Genomic DNA, 20942 nt, shown 5'->3' on the forward strand with positions numbered 1-20942 from the left:
AAAATGGGGTCACATGTGGGGTATTTATACTGCCCTGGCATTTTAGGGTCCCTAAAGCGTGAGAAGAAGTCTGGAATCCAAATGTCTGAAAATGCCCTCCTAAAAGAAATTTGGGCCCCTTTGCGCACCTAGGCTGCAAAAAAGTGTCACACATGTGGTATCACCGTACTCAGGAGAAGTAGGGCAATGCGGTTTGGGGTGTCTTTTTACATATACCCATGCTGGGTGAGAGAAATATCTCTCTAAAATGACAACTTTGTATAAAAAAAATGGGAAAAGTTGACTTTTAGAGAGATATTTCTCTCACCCAGCATGGGTATATGTAAAAATACACCCTAAAACACATTGCCCTACTTCTTCTGAGTACGGAGATACCACATGTGTGACACTTTTTTGCAGCCTAGGTGGGCAAAGGAGCCCAAATTCTAAAGAGCACCTTTAGGATTTCACAGGGCATTTTTAACACATTTGGATTTCAAACTACTTCTCACGCATTAGGGCCCCTAAAATGCCAGGGCAGTATAACTACCCCACAAGTGACCCCATTTTGGAAAGAATACACCCCAAGGTATTCGGTGAGGGGCATGGCGAGTTTCTTGAATTATTATTTTTTTGGGCACAAGTTAGCAGAAAATTATGATTTTTTTTATTTTTTTTCTTACAAAGTCTCATATTCCACTAACTTGTGACAAAAAATAAAAACTTCCATGAACTCACTATGCCCATCACGAAATACCTTGGGGTGTCTTCTTTCCAAAATGGGGTCACTTGTGGGGTAGTTATACTGCCCTGGCATTTTAGGATTGGATTTCAAACTACTTCTCACGCATTAGGGCCCCTAAAATGTCAGGGCAGTATAACTACCCCACAAGTGACCCCATTTTGGAAAGAAGACACCTTAAGGTATTTCGTGATGGGCATAGTGAGTTCATGGAAGTTTTTATTTTTCGTCACAAGTTAGTGGAATGAGACTTTGTAAGAAAAAAAAATATATCATTTTCCGCTAACTTGTGACAAAAATACTTCAATTACTCTTACCGGTAATATGTTTTCCATGAGCCCATGACAGCACCTGTGAGAGATCCTCCTCCTTCCGGACAGGAAACAGGAACTTCCCAGATCTTTAAATTGGTCCCATGCCTTCCACCTTCAGTATTTGACAAGATTCCTGGGACCAGCAACACACCTATATATAGTGAAAACTAACAACATAGGCGAGAAAACATAATAGAAAAAAACTCTGCGCCAAATATATGCCAGGCATATCTCTTCTTTGGCACCATACTAAAGAGTAAATTTCTCTCTTTTTATTTTTATTTTTTTATTTTTTTATTTAAGGGAGGGAATTATGTAGGTGCTGTCATGGGCTCATGGAAAACATATTACCGGTAAGAGTAATTGAAGTATTTCCATTACGCCCCATGACAGCACCTGTGAGAGACTAGACTAGATAACTTTTAGGGAGGGACTACAGCCTGCAGCACCTTTCTCCCAAAAGACATATCCTGCACAGATGAAAGGTCCAACCTGTAGTGCTTGTAAAACGTAGAGGGGGAACTCCACGTTGCAGTCCTACAGATCTGTTCTATGGTAGCACACCCTTTTTCTGCCCAGGAAGAGGCTACTGCCCTGGTGGAATGGGCTGAAAAATCTGAAGGGACCTGACAATCTGATAGTGAATATGCCAAACCTATCGCTCTCTTGATCCATCTGGCTAAGGTACGGCTTGTAACCTTTGAGCTGTTCTGTTCTGACCCTGAAATTGAACAAAGAGTTGCGGGGTCTTTCTAAAGTCCTTCGTAGACTCTAAATACGAACAGACACACCTTCTAACGTCTAAAGTATGAAAGGATCTTTCTCCTTCATTCTTTGGGTCCTGACAAAAGGAAGGGAGAACTATCTCCTGAGACTTATGGAATACCGAGACTACTTTGGGCAGGAATGCAGGGTCTGGTTTGAAAACAATCCTATCCTCCAGAATCTGAGTATATGGTGGGGAAGAGGACAAGGCGGACAGCTCTCCTACTCGTCTGGCAGATGTAATGGCCACTAAAAATACGGTCTTATAGGACAACATCTTTAAGGGGATGTCCCCCAGAGGCTCAAACGGAGCCTTGGTTAGAGCAGAAAGAACCAGGTTAAGGTCCCATGGGGCTGACTTAGATTTAACTATAGGACATAGTCTAGAGGCCCCCCTAATGAACCTTTTGACCCAAGGATGAGTAGCCAATCGAAAGTCAAACAGGACACTCAGTGCTGAGACCTGCACCTTGAGAGTACTGGGTTTAAGCTTTTTGTTAAGGCCTTCCTGCAAAAAGTTCAAAATTAACGGGATGTTGGGTGAGTTCAAGTCTAAGCCTGGACCTGCAAACCGAAGGAAGGTTTTCCATACTCTCAGATAGATTTCGGAGGTGACTTTTTTCCCTACTAGCCAGGAGAGTCCCAATGACTTGTTCTGATAGGCCTCTAGACCTGAAGAATGTCCTCTCAAAATCCAAGCTGTCAGGTGGAGGTTCTTGACTTCCGGATGACGTAGAGGGCCCCGATATAATAGGTCCTGTCTTTCTGGAAGCACCCCGGGATCGGCTATTGATAGTCTCCTCAACCAAGCAAACTAAACTCTTTTTGGCCAGAATGGTGCTATTAGTATCACTGTAGCCTGTTCCCTCCTGATCTTCTGGATCACTCTGGGCAATAGGGTGATGGGAGGGAAAGCATATACTAGGCCCTTCAGATTTATCATCAGCCTGTTGAGCTTGGGGACCAGAAATGGGGTTGAATAAAAACCCTCTCCTTGTTCGTCCTTTGGGACTGGAACAAGGACTACCTTCTCCAGGAGGTTGTTTATTTCCTCCGAAGGTGCCACCTGTTTTGGAGAATTTGGGTTTAATGAAGTAATTTTGAAAGTCCTGTGTGGTAGTCTCTTGAAGTCTAGGCGATAGCCTTCCCTTATAACATCCTTTATCCAGGCGCTTGCGGTAATATTTCGCCAGGCCGGAAAAAATAAGGAAAGACGACCGCCTACTTGGGGTCTGGCGTCATTGTTGAGTGGAACTTGATGTTTGAGGTCTGGATTTAAACAGCACACCTTTGGATTTATCAGAACTCCACTCCCTCCTTATCTTTTGATCCCCAAAACCTTTCCTTCTTTCATTGATCCGAAATGGTTTCCCCTGTTTAGGAAAGGACGGTGCTGGAAATCCTTTTTTCTTATCAGATGCCTTATCCAAAATATCATCTAAGGCTGACCCAAACAAAAAATCTCCTTGGCAAGGGAGGGCACAGAGCTTAGATTTTGAAGCTACATCGCCCTTCCACCCTTTCAACCATAACGACCTTCTGGCTGAATTGGACAATGCAGCCGCTCTAGCGGAAAGCCTCAATGCATCAGCAGAGGCATCAGAGATGAAATCCACTGCACTGGACATAGTTGGTATAGCCTCCAGCAGCTGATCCCTAGGAGTCTTGTTCTCTATATGAGACTCTAATTCCTCCAACCAGAGCTTTAATGACCTTGCCACCGAGGTAGTCGCTATATTTGGTTTAAAGGCAGAAGTGGAAGCTTCCCAATTCTTCCTTAAGTACGCATCAGCCCTTTTGTCCATGGGATCTGTAAGGGACCCTAAATCCTCAAATGGGAGAGCTGACTTTTTATTTATCTTAGCTACGGAAGCGTCTACCTTCGGTACCTCCTGCCAAGCTGATACTTCTTGATCGTCAAAGGGGTACTTTCTCCTGACCGCTCTAGGGATAAAGAATTTTTTATCGGGCTTCTCCCACTCGCGTTTAATCAGGTCCTTGATACAGTCCTGAATGGGGAACACCCTAGACTTTTTAGGCTTTAGGCTCTCAAACATTAGCTCTGGTCTAGACCTGGACTCCTTTTCTTCCTCAAGCTCCATCGTGGATCTAACCGCCTTCAATAGTAGATCTGTATTTTCCGCTCTAAATAACGGCTTTCCTGTCAAATCCTCAGAGGAGGAATCTGAGTCTGCAATAGCTCCCTCCTCAGACCCAGAGTCCATAGAATCCTCCACTATCGCCTTTTGGGCCCTCTCATGCCTGGATGAGCTAGGCAGGGATTTTTTAAACTCCTCCACAGAAGAACGTACTTCATTTTTAACTAAATCTTGGATACTTTGCAATAAAGATGGCGACTCCTCTGCCACTAACTTATCCAGACATGATTGACAACATGTTTTTGGGTAAGACGGATCCAACTTCCGCTTGCAAATTCCACACTCCTTAGCTCTTTTGTGGGACGCTTTCTTTGGGGCTTCTTTAACCTGCATTTAATAAAACAGCCCAATCAGTCTAACCTGACATAATAATAATAACTCCCCGAAGGGAGATGGTGGGGGTTAACCCCTCTTACCCCCAGGAGTACCATGCTTGGTTCCGAAAGCTGCTCCTGTCTGTCGGTGCGCTGTTGTACTTCCCCCTCTTCTTGCATGATAATGCTGCCTCAAGGGGGGCCAATGGAGGGCTGCAGGTGCCGCCTGGCGTCCGGTCCAGTCAGTATCTGCCTGCTGCTGCTCCCTCCACGCTGGCTGGCCGGCGTTCCCTTTTTCAAATGGGCCGCGCAGCGCCCGCCATGTTAAAGCTCCTCCCCTTCCGGCCGGTGGAACGCACGCGTCACTTCCGGTGCGACGCGCACGCCCAGCCAGCCTTAATGAGAGGAGAAGACGAACCTCCCCCCTCACGCCGCAACTTCGCCGGCAGGCAGGGTCACAAGGCAGCAACAGGATTCCCCCCATGGCACCGAAGAAGGGAAAAAAACAGCAGACGCCGGGCTTCTCAGCGGCTCCTAGTGGAGACTTACGCCGACAGGTACCTCCACTAGGTTTCGTTTTAACCCTAGAGATCCTGCAGCCGAAAATAGACCTGGAAAGAAATCCTCCTGTCCCTGGACAGGAAACAGGAAAGAACTGAAGGTGGAAGGCATGGGACCAATTTAAAGATCTGGGAAGTTCCTGTTTCCTGTCCGGAAGGAGGAGGATCTCTCACAGGTGCTGTCATGGGGCGTAATGGAAAATAAAAATTTCTATATACTCACTATGCCCATCAGCGAATACCTTAGGGTGTCTACTTTCCGAAATGGGGTCATTTGTGGGGGTTTTCTACTGTCTGGGCATTGTAGAGCCTCAGGAAACATGACAGGCGCTCAGAAAGTCAGAGCTGCTTCAAAATGCGGAAATTCACATTTTTGTACCATAGTTTGTAAACGCTATAACTTTTACCCAAACCAATAAATATATACTTATTGCATTTTTTTTTTTATCAAAGACATGTAGAACAATAAATTTAGAAAAAAATTTATATAGAAATGTAGTTTTTTTGCTAAAATTTTGATTAATAAAAAAAAAAGTAAAAATGTTAGCAGCAATGAAATACCACCAAATGAAAGCTCTATTAGTGAGAAGAAAAGGAGGTAAAATTCATTTGGGTGGTAAGTTGTATGACCGCGCAATAAACCATGAAAGTAGTGTAGTGCAGAATTGTAAAAAGTGGTCTGGTCATTAAGGGTGTTTAAGCTAGGGGGGGGGGGCTGAGGTGGTTAAAGCTGACAGTCTGCAGTTAAAGCACATCTTTTTAGTTTCATTTCATTGTGGTGGTGTATAGAGCCAAAAATGTTAGAATTGTATTGATGTCCCAATATTTATGGACCTGACTGTATTTAACTTTCTGGTACCTGGAGGGCCAGAGACGTGCCTGTCAATTGCTGGAACTACACAGCTCCACCCATTGTGTAGAGGACAGAGCTGGTAACTGCAATGCTGCTCCCATTGAATAGGATAGACCTGTGACATTCTTGTGCTGACTGTCACAGCAGAACAGCTAATCAGAGGGTGTGCAGGGTGTAGGACCCTCACAAATCAGATATCATTTATAAAATCTGGTACAACCCCTTGAAATGGGTTATCCGATTGCCCGGACCAACGTTACGGACAATACTTACCAGGTCCCCGACGCTGGTTTCTTTTCGGATTGCTCCCATGCCGTCTTGGCATCGCCCCAGTGTGCAGATTGCATCCCACCCTGTCGACGGATGTTATCAATAGCAGGCTGTGGCGTGACCTGCTTCCCTTGCATCATGTGATGTTTCCTGTGACACAAGGGGAGCAGGTCACCGCCACAGCCTGCTATTGGCTGCACTCCCCATCGACAGATGTTATCTGCACGCGAGAGAGCTGCAAAGATGGCCGTGAAGCGATCCGGAAGGAAATCAGCATCAGGCAAGTAATGTGGGTCCAGGTGGTTGTTCAGTGTTGGTTAGCCTCTTTAACAAGCCTGTGCCTCTTAATGAGTTAGGCTGGGTTCACACGGGCGTTGCGGGAACATGCGTGATTTTTCCACGCGAGTGCAAAGCGTTTTAATGCGTTTTTCACTCGCGTGAGAAAAATCGGCATGTTTGGTACCCAGACCCGAACTTCTTCACAGAAGTTCGGGTTTGGTGTTCTGTAGATTTTATTATTTTCCCTTATAACATGGTTATAAGGGAAAATAATAGCATTCTGAATACAGAATACGGATGGAGGGGTTAAAAAAATATATATAAAATTTAACTCCCCTTAATCCACTTGTTCGCGCAGCCCGGCTTCTCTTTTTTCTTCTTCTTTGAGGAAGGGACCTGTGGTGACGTCACTGCGCTCATCACATGATCCATCACCATGGTGATGGATCATGTGACGAGCGCAGTGACATCACCACAAGTCCTTATCCTCCTGGACAGCAAAGAAGAAGACAGAAGAGAAGCCGGGTTGCGCGAACAAGTGGATGAGGCGAGTTAAATTATTTCTATTTTTTTAACCCCTCCATCCCTATTTTACTAAGCATTCTGTATTAAGAATGCTATTATTTTCCCTTATAACCATGTTATAAGAGAATATAATAATGATTGGGTCCCCATCCCGATCATCTCCTAGCAACCATGCGTGAAAATCGCACCGCATCCGTACTTGCTTGCGATTTTCACACAGCCACCTTCACTTCTACAGGGCCTGCGTTGCGTGAAAAACGCACAATATAGAGCATGCTGCAATTTTCACGCAACGCACAAGTGATGCGCGAAAATCACCGCTCATGTGCACAGCCCCATAGAAATGAATGGGTCCGGATTCAGTCTAAATATGCCACAATTCTGGCATAAAAGTCTGTCTCAAAGTGAGCCAGGCAAAAGTTAGTATAGATAGAGTCAGAGAAAAGTGTCTATCCCTGCACCAGATTTATCATCATCTTTAGGATTCGTAAATCTCGCTGTAAATGTGCGTTCCCCTGCACCACAGAAAAGACCACACCTGGTTTATTGTACATGCTTTATTAAAATGGTACCCATATTTACAGCCTCTGCAGAAAACACGACTCGCATCTCTCAAAATACCCACACACTCTCCCAAGCACACAGGCTACTCCACATAAACTGATTTTTTCTTATTTACCGTATTTCTGAGCAAAATAAAGCAGTGCCGGGAAGGGGGGCTGCATTTGACCATAGAATGCTATCTTTATCTAGAACAACATATTATATGGCAGTAATACTGAAGACTCTTTTTCCATTCTATGTACACAGAATGACATCAAAGTTTTCCAGTCAATACAAAACATCAACTTCAGTATCAAAGCTGCTTGCAGTGACTCTGGACTAATACATGTTGGGTTTTTCTCTATTCCCTTAAAGCGATTCAAGTCTTTATGAGAAGTAAGGCACGTGGAGAACAGCTGAGCTGCTGGAGAAGGCTGCACTCAATCTACCAATGGACCAGAGGCCTCTGCAGCAGCAAAGCTGTTCATATTGATTTCATCATAAGGGCGGACGAACCCGATCCTACTACTTGCTGAAACTGTTGCCTTAATACAAATGGATTTACAAACCCCAGGCCAACACCTAAAGGTGGCAGACCTTTAGACAGTGGGAAGAAGACATAAAAAGAAAACCCGCTTAATCTTTGTAACCTGAAGTTTTCCAAGAAAAAATAAAAAAATAAATGGGGATGCCAATGCCTGTCACAACTAGTGGAAAAAGTACATAGAAAATTACTGTGGACTTAACATCGAAACATTGGTTTAAAGTAGTGCAGACTGACAAATGTCCAGAAGAAGAAAGGTGGAGGGCCTGAAGAATAAGGGAGGTCAGCATGTCTACCTATCACACAGAAACGAGGATACTACAAAGTGTATGTTTCTTCCCAGGCTGGAGCTAATTGTACCTGCTAGCACTAGGGCATGGTAATGCCTAGCCAGATTTACAGGGAGTTATGAACTAGTGTTGACAGATTTCAAATACAAGTCTGAAATTACTGGCAAAACATGTAGAGCTATACATAGTTCTCTCATAAACTATTCCTGGACCATAGTTCCTTCGACAGAACCAGCAACTGCTTTGCGGCCAGGAGGGTTGAGGAAATTGTTGGCAGTAAGGATCAGAGAATGCGTATTAAAAACTTCTTTACAGGGTCAACTTTATACAAAATCTGGACACTAGTGTTGAGCACATTAACCACCCGAGACATCCATGTTTGGCTTTATTTGGGGGGGGGGGGGGGGGGGGGGGGGGAGTTACAGGTCGCAGTTTTTGAAAGGACCCCGACTTTGGTTGTGAAAATGTTCATTCCTGCTTTGAGTGGTCTCGGGCGTCTTCTTCATCTGTATACTCAGACGGCTCTTCTCCTGGTTTCAATAAACGCCCAACATATTCATACTTTTCTGTTAAAAGCAAAGTAGTCCACATTAGGAAGAGAACATCATAAGCAAGAAATGATTCCGTCTGGGTCATTAGTGCCAGGAGCTAGGCACGCTCCACTGAGCAGGACAAACACTGGTATCTCAACCAGCTTCTGAGGACAGTGTCAAGCTCACCCTCAGCATTTCAAGTTATAGTTCTACCATTCACACAAACTAATCTTTTACAGAATGGCCACTACTGACTATATACAGAGCGAGTCCCTTACTAGTAAAATATCAGCATTATATTCACTGTGCAGGCAATATGTAAAGGAGGACATTGTTACATAAATGTATCACACATCAGTGATGTTGCATCCCGAGGGTTGTACCATTACTGGCGACCATTCATGTGAAACCACTACCCACGGGATGAGTGACAAGTGGTGCTGCAAAGTATATACTGGAGATTTTATATCCAGTGCACTAAAAATGACTTTAAAAAAAAAAAAATCATCCACATCTTGAAAAATGCTTTTCATACTTGTGCTGACTTATCAAGACAGATTTATGGGCTGTCAATCCACCGGCCTCGCCACTTTCCCCAAAAAGGGGGCGTGATGAGGGGGGCAGCCCCGGCCACATTTATCATCTTCCAGGCTAGTTTTCTGGGGTAGATTTCAGGTGAGGCGCATGGACTGACAGATGCTGCTCCTAATTTATGATGGGTCGCACGTCTCGTCATACATCAGGCGCAGCATCCGGAAGCGCTTCTGGATATTACAGCCCAGCATTTTTTTTTGCAAATGTGTATTTTTTTTTTTTTTAAGCAGGAAAACCACAGCCCCAGATATTAGCTGGAAGACTTTTGTTTTTTCCAATTTAGGTGCATTTGGGTAATCTTCAGGTGTTTTCCCCCTTCGCCTTCTCTAGAGGGAAGAAAACACCTGAAAAAGTATAATGCAAAAGATTTTTGAAGAGACAAATGGCACTTAAAACAAAAAAACAGACAATTTATGTTTTAAGGCCTTACAGCTATACTGTACCTTTGAACTGCATCTCCCACTCTCGAACGCTTTCCATTTGTACAGCATTGAGGTCTGACAAGTCGTCGTATTCATCTCGTAGTGCCTCTTTATCAAGACAAAAAGTTGCAAGTCCCCTGGAGGCATCTCGACCAGCAAATATCCCATACGGTCCATCTGCAAAGGAAAACAAAACCTCCTTGTAAATTGTAGCAAAGACAAGACCTCACAGCGAAGGATTTCAACTGGGCCGCCACCGGATACATTTAATCCCCATTTCACTCGGCAAACGTACACATCAGACGGAAGTCAGAGCGACGGACTGAACAATCGGCTGTACACATTTTAGTCTATACTGGCCTTTACTGTCGCTCAAACTGGTCATACAAACTACAAAGACACTTTCTGGGATGAAAGAACGACAAAAAAGATCTTTCGTCTATCAGGTGAAACTTTTAAGCATGGACGACTTCATTCCAGACAATGACGGCGGCACCGGTCGGCTAAAACAATCCTTCATTGCTAAATTTCCCCTGCAGAACGTTCATTAAGGCTGAAGCCATTTATCATGGTTAATGTAACACGTCCGGACGGAGTAGATATACTGAGTATTGTGTTTGGATTGGGCCTGGTGTCAGCATTAGAAACATATGAGCATTTCACAATGTAATACCTACCCTGATAAAGAAATGCACAGTCACTACACTACCGCACCAGGCGGATTATAAACCCCCTGCCCACAGAAAGGAGTAGAGCTTGGGTGCAGCAAGAGCAATGGTGATGACCTCATTGCACCAAAGGCCTAATTTGCATGAGAACCAGTGTTCTAACTCGGGAACACAAGAAATGCAGTGTTTAATCAGGTGAAGCAGAGCTGCGTGTCTGGTACAAGGTACAGCTTTATACTGTAGCCAATGATTGCAATATCCATGTCTGGCTTACAAACCCAAAATGAGATTTATGAGGAAATTAGGGAAGCTATATCCTCCTGCACACTAAGGGTCAGGAGCCTGGCCTCAAGAAGCGCCCACAGCTGGAGTAATAGCGTTACTAGGAGGTGATGGGTCAGTGGATCCGTTACTGCCCATGTTTCCCTACAACCATTAACCCTATAGAGCCCAGGACGTGATGCTAAAAGCACAGCATTATATATCACATTTCATACACTGGCCATTCTTCCAGTGGACTGAGAATCAATTCTAGAAATCTGCAGCATGTCCTGAAAGCCTCCTTCATATAAGCGGACATCTACAGAAATATCTACGACTAATCTGTGGGAATCAGATTGCCATACACGGGTGTTCTCCACATTTATTTCAGTGAGGAGAGAGGAACAACATCAGACAGCAGCTTCTCTCATACATTAAAGGGGTTGTCCGGGCTGGAGGCTAGGTGGTCAATATCAGATCAGTGAGGGTCTGACACCCAGCATCCCACCGATAAGCTGTTACAGAGAGCTGGGCTGCAGTTCCCGACATGGCCACTGCGCACTGTATGGAGCGGTTTGCTTCCAGCTCCGTACACTGTATACCTGATAAAGCTGACAAGTGGGGGCGTCACGTGGAAATCTGCAATAATTCATATAAATACATAAGCCTACATAAAGTTAAGAGGTTACAGGGAAACCATTACTGTCCTCCATTCATAAATAGCACATTTAAACAATTTTACATTTATCTGACTTTTATGCCATTCAAAAATATAGGGGTTTTCGGGGCTTTTTTTAATATTGATGACCTATTCTCAGGACAGCCAGCACCCCCGCCGGTCAGCCGTACGGAGAGACGGCATGTGGAGTGTGCACACGCTGTCTCCCTTCCAGCTCTGCTGCTGCGGTCCCATAGACATACAGCTGCGGACAGGAAGACAGAAGTACAGCTGACTGGTGGGGGTGCCAGGTGTAGGAACCTCGCCGATCTGATATTGATGACCTATCCTGAGGATAGGTCATCAATATTAAAAAGCCCGGACAACCCCTTTAAGTTTTCTCTTAATTTTTTAAATATAACAGCCAAAAAAGACTGAGGCAAACCTAACATCCTGACTGCACCAGCATGCCCTGACTGAGCCTCTCATACTCGATGAGAGGGACAGAAGACTGATCAGAGGCTCAGCAGGGGCATGCTGGTGCAGTGTGGTCAGGATGTTCGGTCTACCTCAATCGGTCCACATCATGTCTGGGCTGCACAATCAGTGCCCTGCATCTCCAGAGGTAGGACTCATGCACACGATCATGTGCCGCCCGTTCCGTGCACAGGGGACCGCAACTTCAGGTCCCCAATGCACAGGCACCATCCGTGTGGCTGCCGCTGACAGATGCAGACCCATTCAACTTGAATGGATCCATGATCCGTCCGCACCACAAAAATATAGAACATAGAATAGTCACTGGCTGACAAGGCGTGCATGAGCCCTTACCCTGGCCCATCAGCACCATGATGAACCCCACAACGAGCTGTTCTGCAGAGCCAGTGCCCACATACGAGGTGACAGAGCAGCACAGAAATATCTCCAGCTCTTTGGGAGGATGATGCTGATGCAGAACAATAACTTGGCTACCTGACAGTGCAGCCCATAAACAATGTGGAAAACATAACATCCTGACTACACAGCACCAGTGTGCCCTGGCTGAGCACCTGATTATTCTTCTGTCCCTTGCTATGAGGCTCAGCCAGGGCATGCTGGTGCAGTCAGAGCAGCAGTGTAATGGCAATAGAAGCCAGGCTCAGCGAGAGGACAGAGGCAGAGCAATTGGTGGACTGTGGCAGCTGAACACAGGACAGGAGACACTAGCAGTAGTGGTGCCACGGCGCCCAGCACTTTATAATACCGCTCTCAAGTCTTGATACCAGAGTGAACCTCTTGTGTGGCAGTGGGCTCCCCTCCTCACCTCTGATGCGATGTCTCTGCTGCACTATTAGTGGTCCCAAACGTCAGTGCTGCCCGTCCACAGCTCCTGTCAGCAGGGGTGGTGCCGCGGAGCACAGCACTTCATCATACCTCTCTCAATCTGACCACAGGAGCGGACCTCTTGTCTGGCCGCGGGCTCTCCTCCTCACCTCTGATGTGATGTCTCCAGTAGCTGGCTCCGCAGCAGTCCTGTATTCTTGGTGGTCCCACTACCCAGGTTCGGACTAGCTGGCTGCCGATGATCCGAAGCAGTTTTCTGCTAAACTTTTCATTCAGGAGCCAAAGGGAATTGCTAATGGAGCAACTGTACCACCCAGACCCGCAGTGACATGATGCTGCCTCTACTACTAACTGCCACCACCTACATATACTGTAGTATTATCAGCTTGTGCCCAGATATCAGTCGGCCTCCTCACAGGCGGATCCCACCTCCCAATGGATCTTTCCTTTGCCAGCGCCCCCCACCAGCCTCGCCCCTCTTAGGGTACTTTCACAATAGCGTTATTCTTTTCCGGCACTGAGTTCCGTCCTAGGGGATCAATCCTGGAAAAGAACTGATCAGTTTTATCCCCATGCATTCTGAAGGGAGAGCAATCCGTTCGGGATGCATCAGGATGTCTTTTTGTTCAGGACAGAGATAATACCGCAGCACGCTACGGTTTTATCTCCGGCCCAAAAAAATGAATGCCAGCATTTTTTCCCATAGGAATGTATTCGTGACTGAATACCGAAATGCGGAACCGGATCCATCCTTCCGTGCAGGCCGGAAAAAAAATTAATGCCGGATCCGTTTTTCCGGATGACACCAGAAAAACGGATCTGGCATTTCAATGCATTTGTAAGACGGATCAAGATCCCGATCAGTCTTACAAATGCCATCAGTTGGCATACGTTTTGATGGTAATGGGAAGGCAGGAACTGCTTGCCGGATGACTCTGCCGCAAGTGTGAAAGTAGCCTAAGCCTCTGCAGTCACGGACTCACACAGGTACTGTCCGTGAACTCCTAATCCATCATTACAGTGTGAAAACCACAATACTACCCGAAAATAGATTGTTTTATCTGAGGCCCCAAAAATACCCTTTTACCACTGAACGTGTATAATAGCACTATAAAAGGCTGCTTATCCCACGCAACCCCATTGGTCCGAATAACAAAGCTCTTTACTCGCTGTCCTCCGTAGACCTGAGTATGGAGCTTTGGTACTGGGCTCCAGCAGTATGGCACAGCATGCAGCGCTCTCATCAACCACAGGGAAGTCTCTCACAGCGTAAAAATGACCTGTACAGGCGTCAGTTAAGCTCTCACGGGCGTTATTGCCCTCTGTACTGCAGTCGTGATATTCACGGTAGAGCAGTACAGTCCAACCTTGTGTACTGTAACCAGCGCAGACAAAAGGGAGATAACGTTGTGTACATTACACGGCTGACAAGCCAGCATTAACGCGAGAGGTGCTATTAATGGAGGCCAACAACTCCAGTACATGAGCAAGGTCACAGCCCTCCGCTCTCACTCTCAGACGCTCACGGACAGACATGTGACAGGGGTCCAGAGCCGAGCGTCTGTCCTCCCAGTCCCAAGAGGAGATGAGCAGCACATCATGAGACTTGTTTTCTTGCATCTCTGGAATGTGCTGTGGACTCCACAATGCTTGCTTTGCCAACTACGTCATTTTACCATTGTTATTTGCCAGGAAAATATTAAAAGGACATTCAGAAAGTTAAAAAATGCCACTGATCGGCTCCGAGCGTCAAATACAGCACAGAACCAGCATATACACATCTCCTGTGATCTGCCAGCCACACAGCCAAAGAGATCTCGTGGCAGCAGGCACGGCCAGACAGATTACAGTCTGCTGCTCCATGAGACATTACTAAGGGTTAAACTGCTCGAATGGCGCAATAGGTGAACATGGGCACTGCCAATCCAAAGTTTACAGCACTGCCAGAGAGAGCCATGTACAGCCCTCTGACACCGCTGCCTGACCATCACTCCATTCAAATAGGGGGACTGGGCCCCCATTCTCAGCTATGGTCAGGGTCCCACCAATCAGACTCTTATCCTAGCCAAGCATACAGGCAGGATGGGAGGACTTCCATAGAGCAATTACAGCGCTTTATAGAAGATGTTACTGGAGTCCTGACACAGGTCCAAGAAATATGCTACAGCCAACCTGTGTCCTCAGCAGTCACTGAAGATAGTGATAGGCTGCAGCGGTAATGCAGGAGAACCAGACCTTTAAAAGGGCTAGAACAGGGATGGCCAACCTGAGGCTTTCCAGATGTTGCAAAACTACAACTCCCAGCATGCCCAGACTGCCAACTGCTATCAGCCTACAGCAGGGCATGGTGGGAATTGTAGTTTTACAACAGCTGGAGAGCCACAGGTTGGCCATGCCTGGGCTAGAACACCCATCCCAGTTGGATACGCCACCAATATCAGATAGATGCGGGCAGGGCTGTGGAGTCGGTAGATAAATGTTCCGACTCCGACTCCTCAGTTTTATGTACTTCCGACTCCCCGACTCCTCTGTATTAATATGCGAATGTATTTTATACATTCCTTGAGGGAAAGAAACGCAACCTACCACAGGACTACTGGCTGGGAAGCCAACAGTCTACTGTATTGCACAGTTTAAGCAAAAGACAAAACACAATGAAAATAAAGGAGGATCCAGGAAGGAGCATTTATTCTAAAACATGATTTTCCTAGGAGAATCCCATAGTCATGTTTAAAGTTTAAGCTAACAATCGGAGTTTACAAGTTTTTATAGCCTTAGCTAAATGACAGCAGTTTTTCCAATGGTTTACAGCTCCAGTCTTGAACTATTGGCCCTCCATTCCCTTCACTTATACAAGTGTCTCTAGTCCTGCAAAAAACATATTTATTTAATCCCTTATCAGTGAGAGGCTAGGTTACACATGGACGCTGCGTTCCCTGTAAAAGCAGAACACAACACATTGGAAAGTATAAGTATTGCAGCTCCTAACTGTGCGTTGCGTGCCATATAGTGAAGCACATGAAAAGCTTCTTCACGGTCACTTAACGTGTTCGTTTTGCGGTTACGTGAGGCACTGCATGCATTGGTCTTTATTCTTACAGTAGAGAAGTCATTAATTATAACTTTTTGTGAATTGGGACATTTAAACTTGCTTTTTTTAATTCCAATCTAAATTTAGTAGGAGTCGGAGTCGGTGCATTGTTTGCCGACTCCGACTCCAGGTACCCAAAATTTCCGCCGACTCCACAGCCCTGGATGCGGGTCCCGCCATGTCCATGTGCTCCCATTCACTTCTATGAGAGTTCAGAAAATAGTTGAGCAAGTGCACGTGGCTATTTTCAGAAGTCCCTCAGAAGTGAACTGAGAATGTGCCGCGCATGCACGTCCACCGCTCATTGCACCTCTATAAGGCTGCTTTCACATACGCTTTGGAGATCCGGCAGAGGTTCTCAAAACCACAGTAAACTGCGTCCGTTATAATACTACTACCGGCTGCATTTGTTCAGAACGGATCCGGTTGTATTATATCGAAAATGAAGAGACAGTGTCCGAAAAAACAGATCTAGCACCATTGACTTAGGCTACTTTCACACTAGCGTTTTCCCTTTCCGCTATTGAGTTCTGTCATAGGGTCTCAAAAGCGGGGGGAAAACGCTTCCGTTTTGTACCCATTCATTGTCAAGAATGCTGCTTGCAGCCTTTTTGTGTCCGGCATGGGAAGGCAACAAACCGGAACGGAATCCATTCGGGCGCACCCCATGCGGTTTGTTCAGTTTCATTCACAATGGGGACAAAACTGAAGCGGTTTTGAGAGCCTGTGCCGGACAGCACAACGCAGATGTGAAAGTAGCCCACCCAGAGGCCTGCTATTATCAGGACTCCCAAAGCTACGCTTGCTCTCGCCTTCACTTTAGGGTGGTCTTCCACTGATCCGATATTCTAGTCATAAGTCATCAATGTCTGCGATGGAAAACATGTTCAATCACTTCTGTTTTTTGGATGCAGGGCTGAAACGATTACTCGATTTAATCGAGTAATTAGACACCAAAAAATCCTTGATGCAAGTTTTTTGCATCGAGGATTTGTCATGTGACCATAGCGTGAGTGAAGCGCTTGCTATTACTCCCGCTCCGTGTTCACCCGGCGGCCCGCGCTGTCCTGACACATTGTAAGCGTGCACCATGACCTGACGCTGTGTGATGTCAGGACGCCAGTGCAGCGCGCGGAGAAGAAGATGGAGGAGCTGTAGAGCAGCGCCGCTACAAGCGCTGGGGGCATGGCTAGGAGGGGGAGATGGTGGCACAGGGGGCTGATGAGTTTTTATAAAGAAAAACGTTTTGATTCGTTTTTTTATTAGAGTACTTGATTTATCGATAGAATAGTCGATAGCTGCCGCCCTATTATGATGACCTACTTTAATGACGACACAAACTTCTTGCTGGTTTCTGTTCTTCACTTTGCTTTCCTTCTGGCCTCCAATGCTAAAACAGTCATCCTTAAATATGGAGTCCAAAAACAATGCAGTGCAGAAGAGAGGAATGCTCTGGTGCCAGACTGCATCTCCATCCACTGAAGGTTAGGACAGCCCTACCTTCCTGCACGACCCTGGGTGTACATTTTAAGGTCCTCAGACCGACGTACCAATTCATCCAAAAATAATGTAAGAAGCAGCCCTGGATCTACCAGTCACGAGACCTGCTGGTGCTTAGTATTACTTCAGTCTCCTGTCCAGTGACATAGCAGAGTCCTCCTTACATACGGCTCGTGTGTAGCTCACATCTCCAGGCCAGAAAACCGATCACCGGCCCTTGTCCTGGATGTACAGTCGTGGCCAAAAGTTTTGAGAATTACATAAATATTGGAAAAGTTGCTGCTTAAGTTTTTATAATAGCAATTTGCATATACTCCAGAATGTTATGAAGAGTGATCAGATGAATTGCTTAGTCCTTCTTTGCCATGAAAATTTACTTAATCCCAAAAAAACCTTTCCACTGCATTTCATTGCTGTCAATAAAGGACCTGCTGAGATCATTTCAGTAATCGTCTTGTTAACTCAGGTGAGAATGTTGACGAGCACAAGGCTGGAGATCATTATGTCAGGCTGATTGGGTTAAAATGGCAGACTTGACATGTTAAAAGGAGGGTGATGCTTGAAATCATTGTTCTTCCATTGTTAACCATGGTAACCTGCAAAGAAACGCGTGCAGCCATCATTGCGTTGCATAAAAATGGCTTCACAGGCAAGGATATTGTGGCTACTAAGATTGCACCTCAATCAACAATTTATAGGATTATCAAGAACTTCAAGGAAAGAGGTTCAATTCTTGTTAAGAAGGCTTCAGGGCATCCAAGAAAGTCCAGCAAGCGCCAGGATCGTCTCCTAAAGAGGATTCAGCTGCGGGATCAGAGTGCCACCAGTGAAGAGCTTGCTCAGGAATGGCAGCAGGCAGGTGTGAGCGCATCTGCATGCACAGTGAGGCGAAGACTTTTGGAAGATGGCCTGGTGTCAAGAAGGGCAGCAAAGAAGCCACTTCTCTCCAAAAAAAACATCAGGGACAGATTGATCTTCTGCAGAAAGTATGGTGAATGGACTGCTGAGGACTGGGGCAAAGTCATATTCTCCGATGAAGCCTCTTTCCGATTGTTTGGGGCATCTGGAAAAAGGCTTGTCTGGAGAAGAAAAGGTGAGCGCTACCATCAGTCCTGTGTCATGCCAACAGTAAAGCATCCTGAGACCATTCATGTGTGGGGTTGCTTCTCATCCAAGGGAGTGGGCTCACTCACAATTTTGCCCAAAAACACAGCCATGAATAAAGAATGGTACCAAAACACCCTCCAACAGCAACTTCTTCCAACAATCCAACAACAGTTTGGTGAAGAACAATGCATTTTCCAGCACGATGGAGCACCGTGCCATAAGGCAAAAGTGATAATTAAGTGGCTCGGGGATCAAAACGTTGACATTTTGGGTCCATGGCCTGGAAACTCCCCAGATCTTAATCCCATTGAGAACTTGTGGTCAATCCTCAAGAGGCGGGTGGACAAACAAAAACCCACTAATTCTGACAAACTCCAAGAAGTGATTATGAAAGAATGGGTTGCTATCAGTCAGGAATTGGCCCAGAAGTTGATTGAGAGCATGCCCAGTCGAATTGCAGAGGTCCTGAAAAAGAAGGGTCAACACTGCAAATACTGACTCTTTGCATAAATGTCATGTAATTGTCGATAAAAGCCTTTGAAACGTATGAAGTGCGTGGAATTATATTTCACTACATCACAGAAACAACTGAAACAAAGATCTAAAAGCAGTTTAGCAGCAAACTTTGTGAAAACTAATATTTGTGTCATTCTCAAAACTTTTGGCCACTACTGTACATGCCAAGGACCATCGCAGTCTAGGAGGAACATGGGTATCCAAACGCTGCTCATCCGTGTCCACCACCATTCAGCTATCAACTTATCAGATTGGTATTAAGAACAGAGAAACACCGCCGGGAGGTCCCCGTCCAAGTCTGATATATTCTCCCAAAATTTGCTGAACTTCCTGACCACTACATCAACGTTCAGCCAGGCCATACTGCCATACCAGGCAAACCGGCGATTTTAGATTTAATTATATTAAGAGATGTCTTAGGTCTGCCCTGTATGATCAGCAATCATAAGCGTTACATCAGTGTCATACGAGCAGGCGGCCCGGGTGGCATCGGTGTCATACGGGCAGGCGGCCCGGGTGGCATACGGGCAGGCGGCCCGGGTGGCATCGTGTCATACGGGCAGGCGGCCCGGGTGGCATCGTGTCATACGGGCAGGCGGCCCGGGTGGCATCGTGTCATACGGGCAGGCGGCCCGGGTGGCATCGTGTCATACGGGCAGGCGGCCCGGGTGGCATCGTGTCATACGGGCAGGCGGCCCGGGTGGCATCGTGTCATACGGGCAGGCGGCCCGGGTGGCATCGTGTCATACGGGCAGGCGGTCCGGGTGGCATCGTGTCATACGGGCAGGCGGTCCGGGTGGCATCGTGTCATACGGGCAGGCGGTCCGGGTGGCATCGTGTCATACGGGCAGGCGGTCCGGGTGGCATCGTGTCATACGGGCAGGCGGTCCGGGTGGCATCGGTGTCATACGGGCAGGCGGTCCGGGTGGCATCGGTGTCATACGGGCAGGCGGTCCGGGTGGCATCGGTGTCATACGGGCAGGCGGTCCGGGTGGCATCGGTGTCATACGGGCAGGCGGTCCGGGTGGCATCGGTGTCATACGGGCAGGTGGTCCTTATGGCATAGATCATATGGACTGGTGGTCCGGATGGCATGAACTCTACAGGTACTGTGGATGAATTTGTTATATGACCACCAGATAAGTCATGGCAGGCTGCACAGCATGGTTACGATTCCATGACCCCCTAGTGTCCCTCAGAACATACCTAGGTGCCCAGCACCCATTCCTGATGGAGAAAGTGGGGGGCACATATGGGGGCATATGATTGATATGTGGGGGGGGGCTCTACTACCTGAAAGCCCCCTGGCAGGCCTGGACTACACTGCAATGGACCCACCCCATTCATCCTGTGCCCCTCTCACCAGGCCCGTAGAACTTGCTGCCCTCTGTCACGTCGAACACCTTCCCGTTGACAGCCAGCAGGATGCGCGGGTTTTTGGTCCCGTCGTAGTCCCGTAACTGCTGCAGGGCGAAGTCTCGTCTCTTCATGCGGGGTAACGTGTTGGCTTCTCGGGTGGCGCTCCCTCTCCAGCGCGCGTACACCCGCCAGGCCCCATACACTAGCGCCGCCACAAGCCCCGCGTTCAGGAGCAGGAGCCACGCACTGTCCCAGCCCCACCCGGAGGCTTCTTGCTGCCCCTCCGACATCACCCGTGTCGGGTCCCTCCCGGGTCACCACTGGACGACACCCACCGGGAGGAGGGGACACGAAGCAGTACACCCGAGAACGTGTCCTCGCGGGCGAAAAAAAACAAATCAGGCGTCGGGTCCCGGAGCACTGGAGCAGGGGCGGGGCGGACAGCGGAGCGTCGCCTCGCCGCTCACCAGGCGACGACTACGATGAGGCGACACAGCGCGCGCTCTAGTGACGTCACCCAGACTCAGGGCGCTAGCTGGAAGTCAGGGAGAGAAGGCAGTGGCACGGAGCAGGTTTTTTTTTTTTCCAATAACTTTATTTGTCCATCCAATGTACACTGTGAGAGAACTTAGGGCACTTACTACCAATTTCTCTCTTTCAAGAACAGTCTCTGTTTTAAAGAGAACCTGCCCCTAATCGGAAGCTTTTGTAAGTTTAGATGGCCTTAGGCATAGTTTACCCCCAATTTCTTTCTTTTTGACTGCTATTCATTT

General features: G+C 47.0%; 1 protein-coding gene across 1 annotated transcript; it reads right to left on the reverse strand.

The window, feature by feature from the left end:
• Positions 1 to 8547: 8547 nt before the first annotated feature.
• PGRMC2 (progesterone receptor membrane component 2) lies at positions 8548 to 20674 on the reverse strand. Its single transcript, XM_040418439.1, has 3 exons — positions 20174 to 20674; positions 9708 to 9863; positions 8548 to 8703 (listed from the first exon to the last, which is right to left on the reverse strand). Exons 1-3 carry the CDS (start codon positions 20457 to 20459, stop codon positions 8606 to 8608), a joined length of 540 nt encoding a protein of 179 aa, XP_040274373.1. The 5' UTR covers positions 20460 to 20674; the 3' UTR covers positions 8548 to 8605.
• Between the last annotated feature and the right edge of the window lie 268 nt (positions 20675 to 20942).

The sequence above is a fragment of the Bufo bufo genome, chromosome 2 (genome assembly GCF_905171765.1).
Source record: "Bufo bufo chromosome 2, aBufBuf1.1, whole genome shotgun sequence".
Classification (NCBI taxonomy): Eukaryota; Metazoa; Chordata; class Amphibia; order Anura; family Bufonidae; genus Bufo; species Bufo bufo.

Coding starts and splice junctions, on each gene's coding strand:
- PGRMC2 (XM_040418439.1), bottom strand. CDS start 20,459: ATGTCGGAGGGGCAGCAAGAAGCCTCCGGGTGGGGCTGGGACAGTGCG. Junction 9,864..20,173: donor CAGCAAGTTCTACGGGCCTG/GTGAGAGGGGCA, acceptor TTTCCTTTGCAG/ATGGACCGTATGGGATATTT. Junction 8,704..9,707: donor GTGGGAGATGCAGTTCAAAG/GTACAGTATAGC, acceptor TGCTTTTAACAG/AAAAGTATGAATATGTTGGG.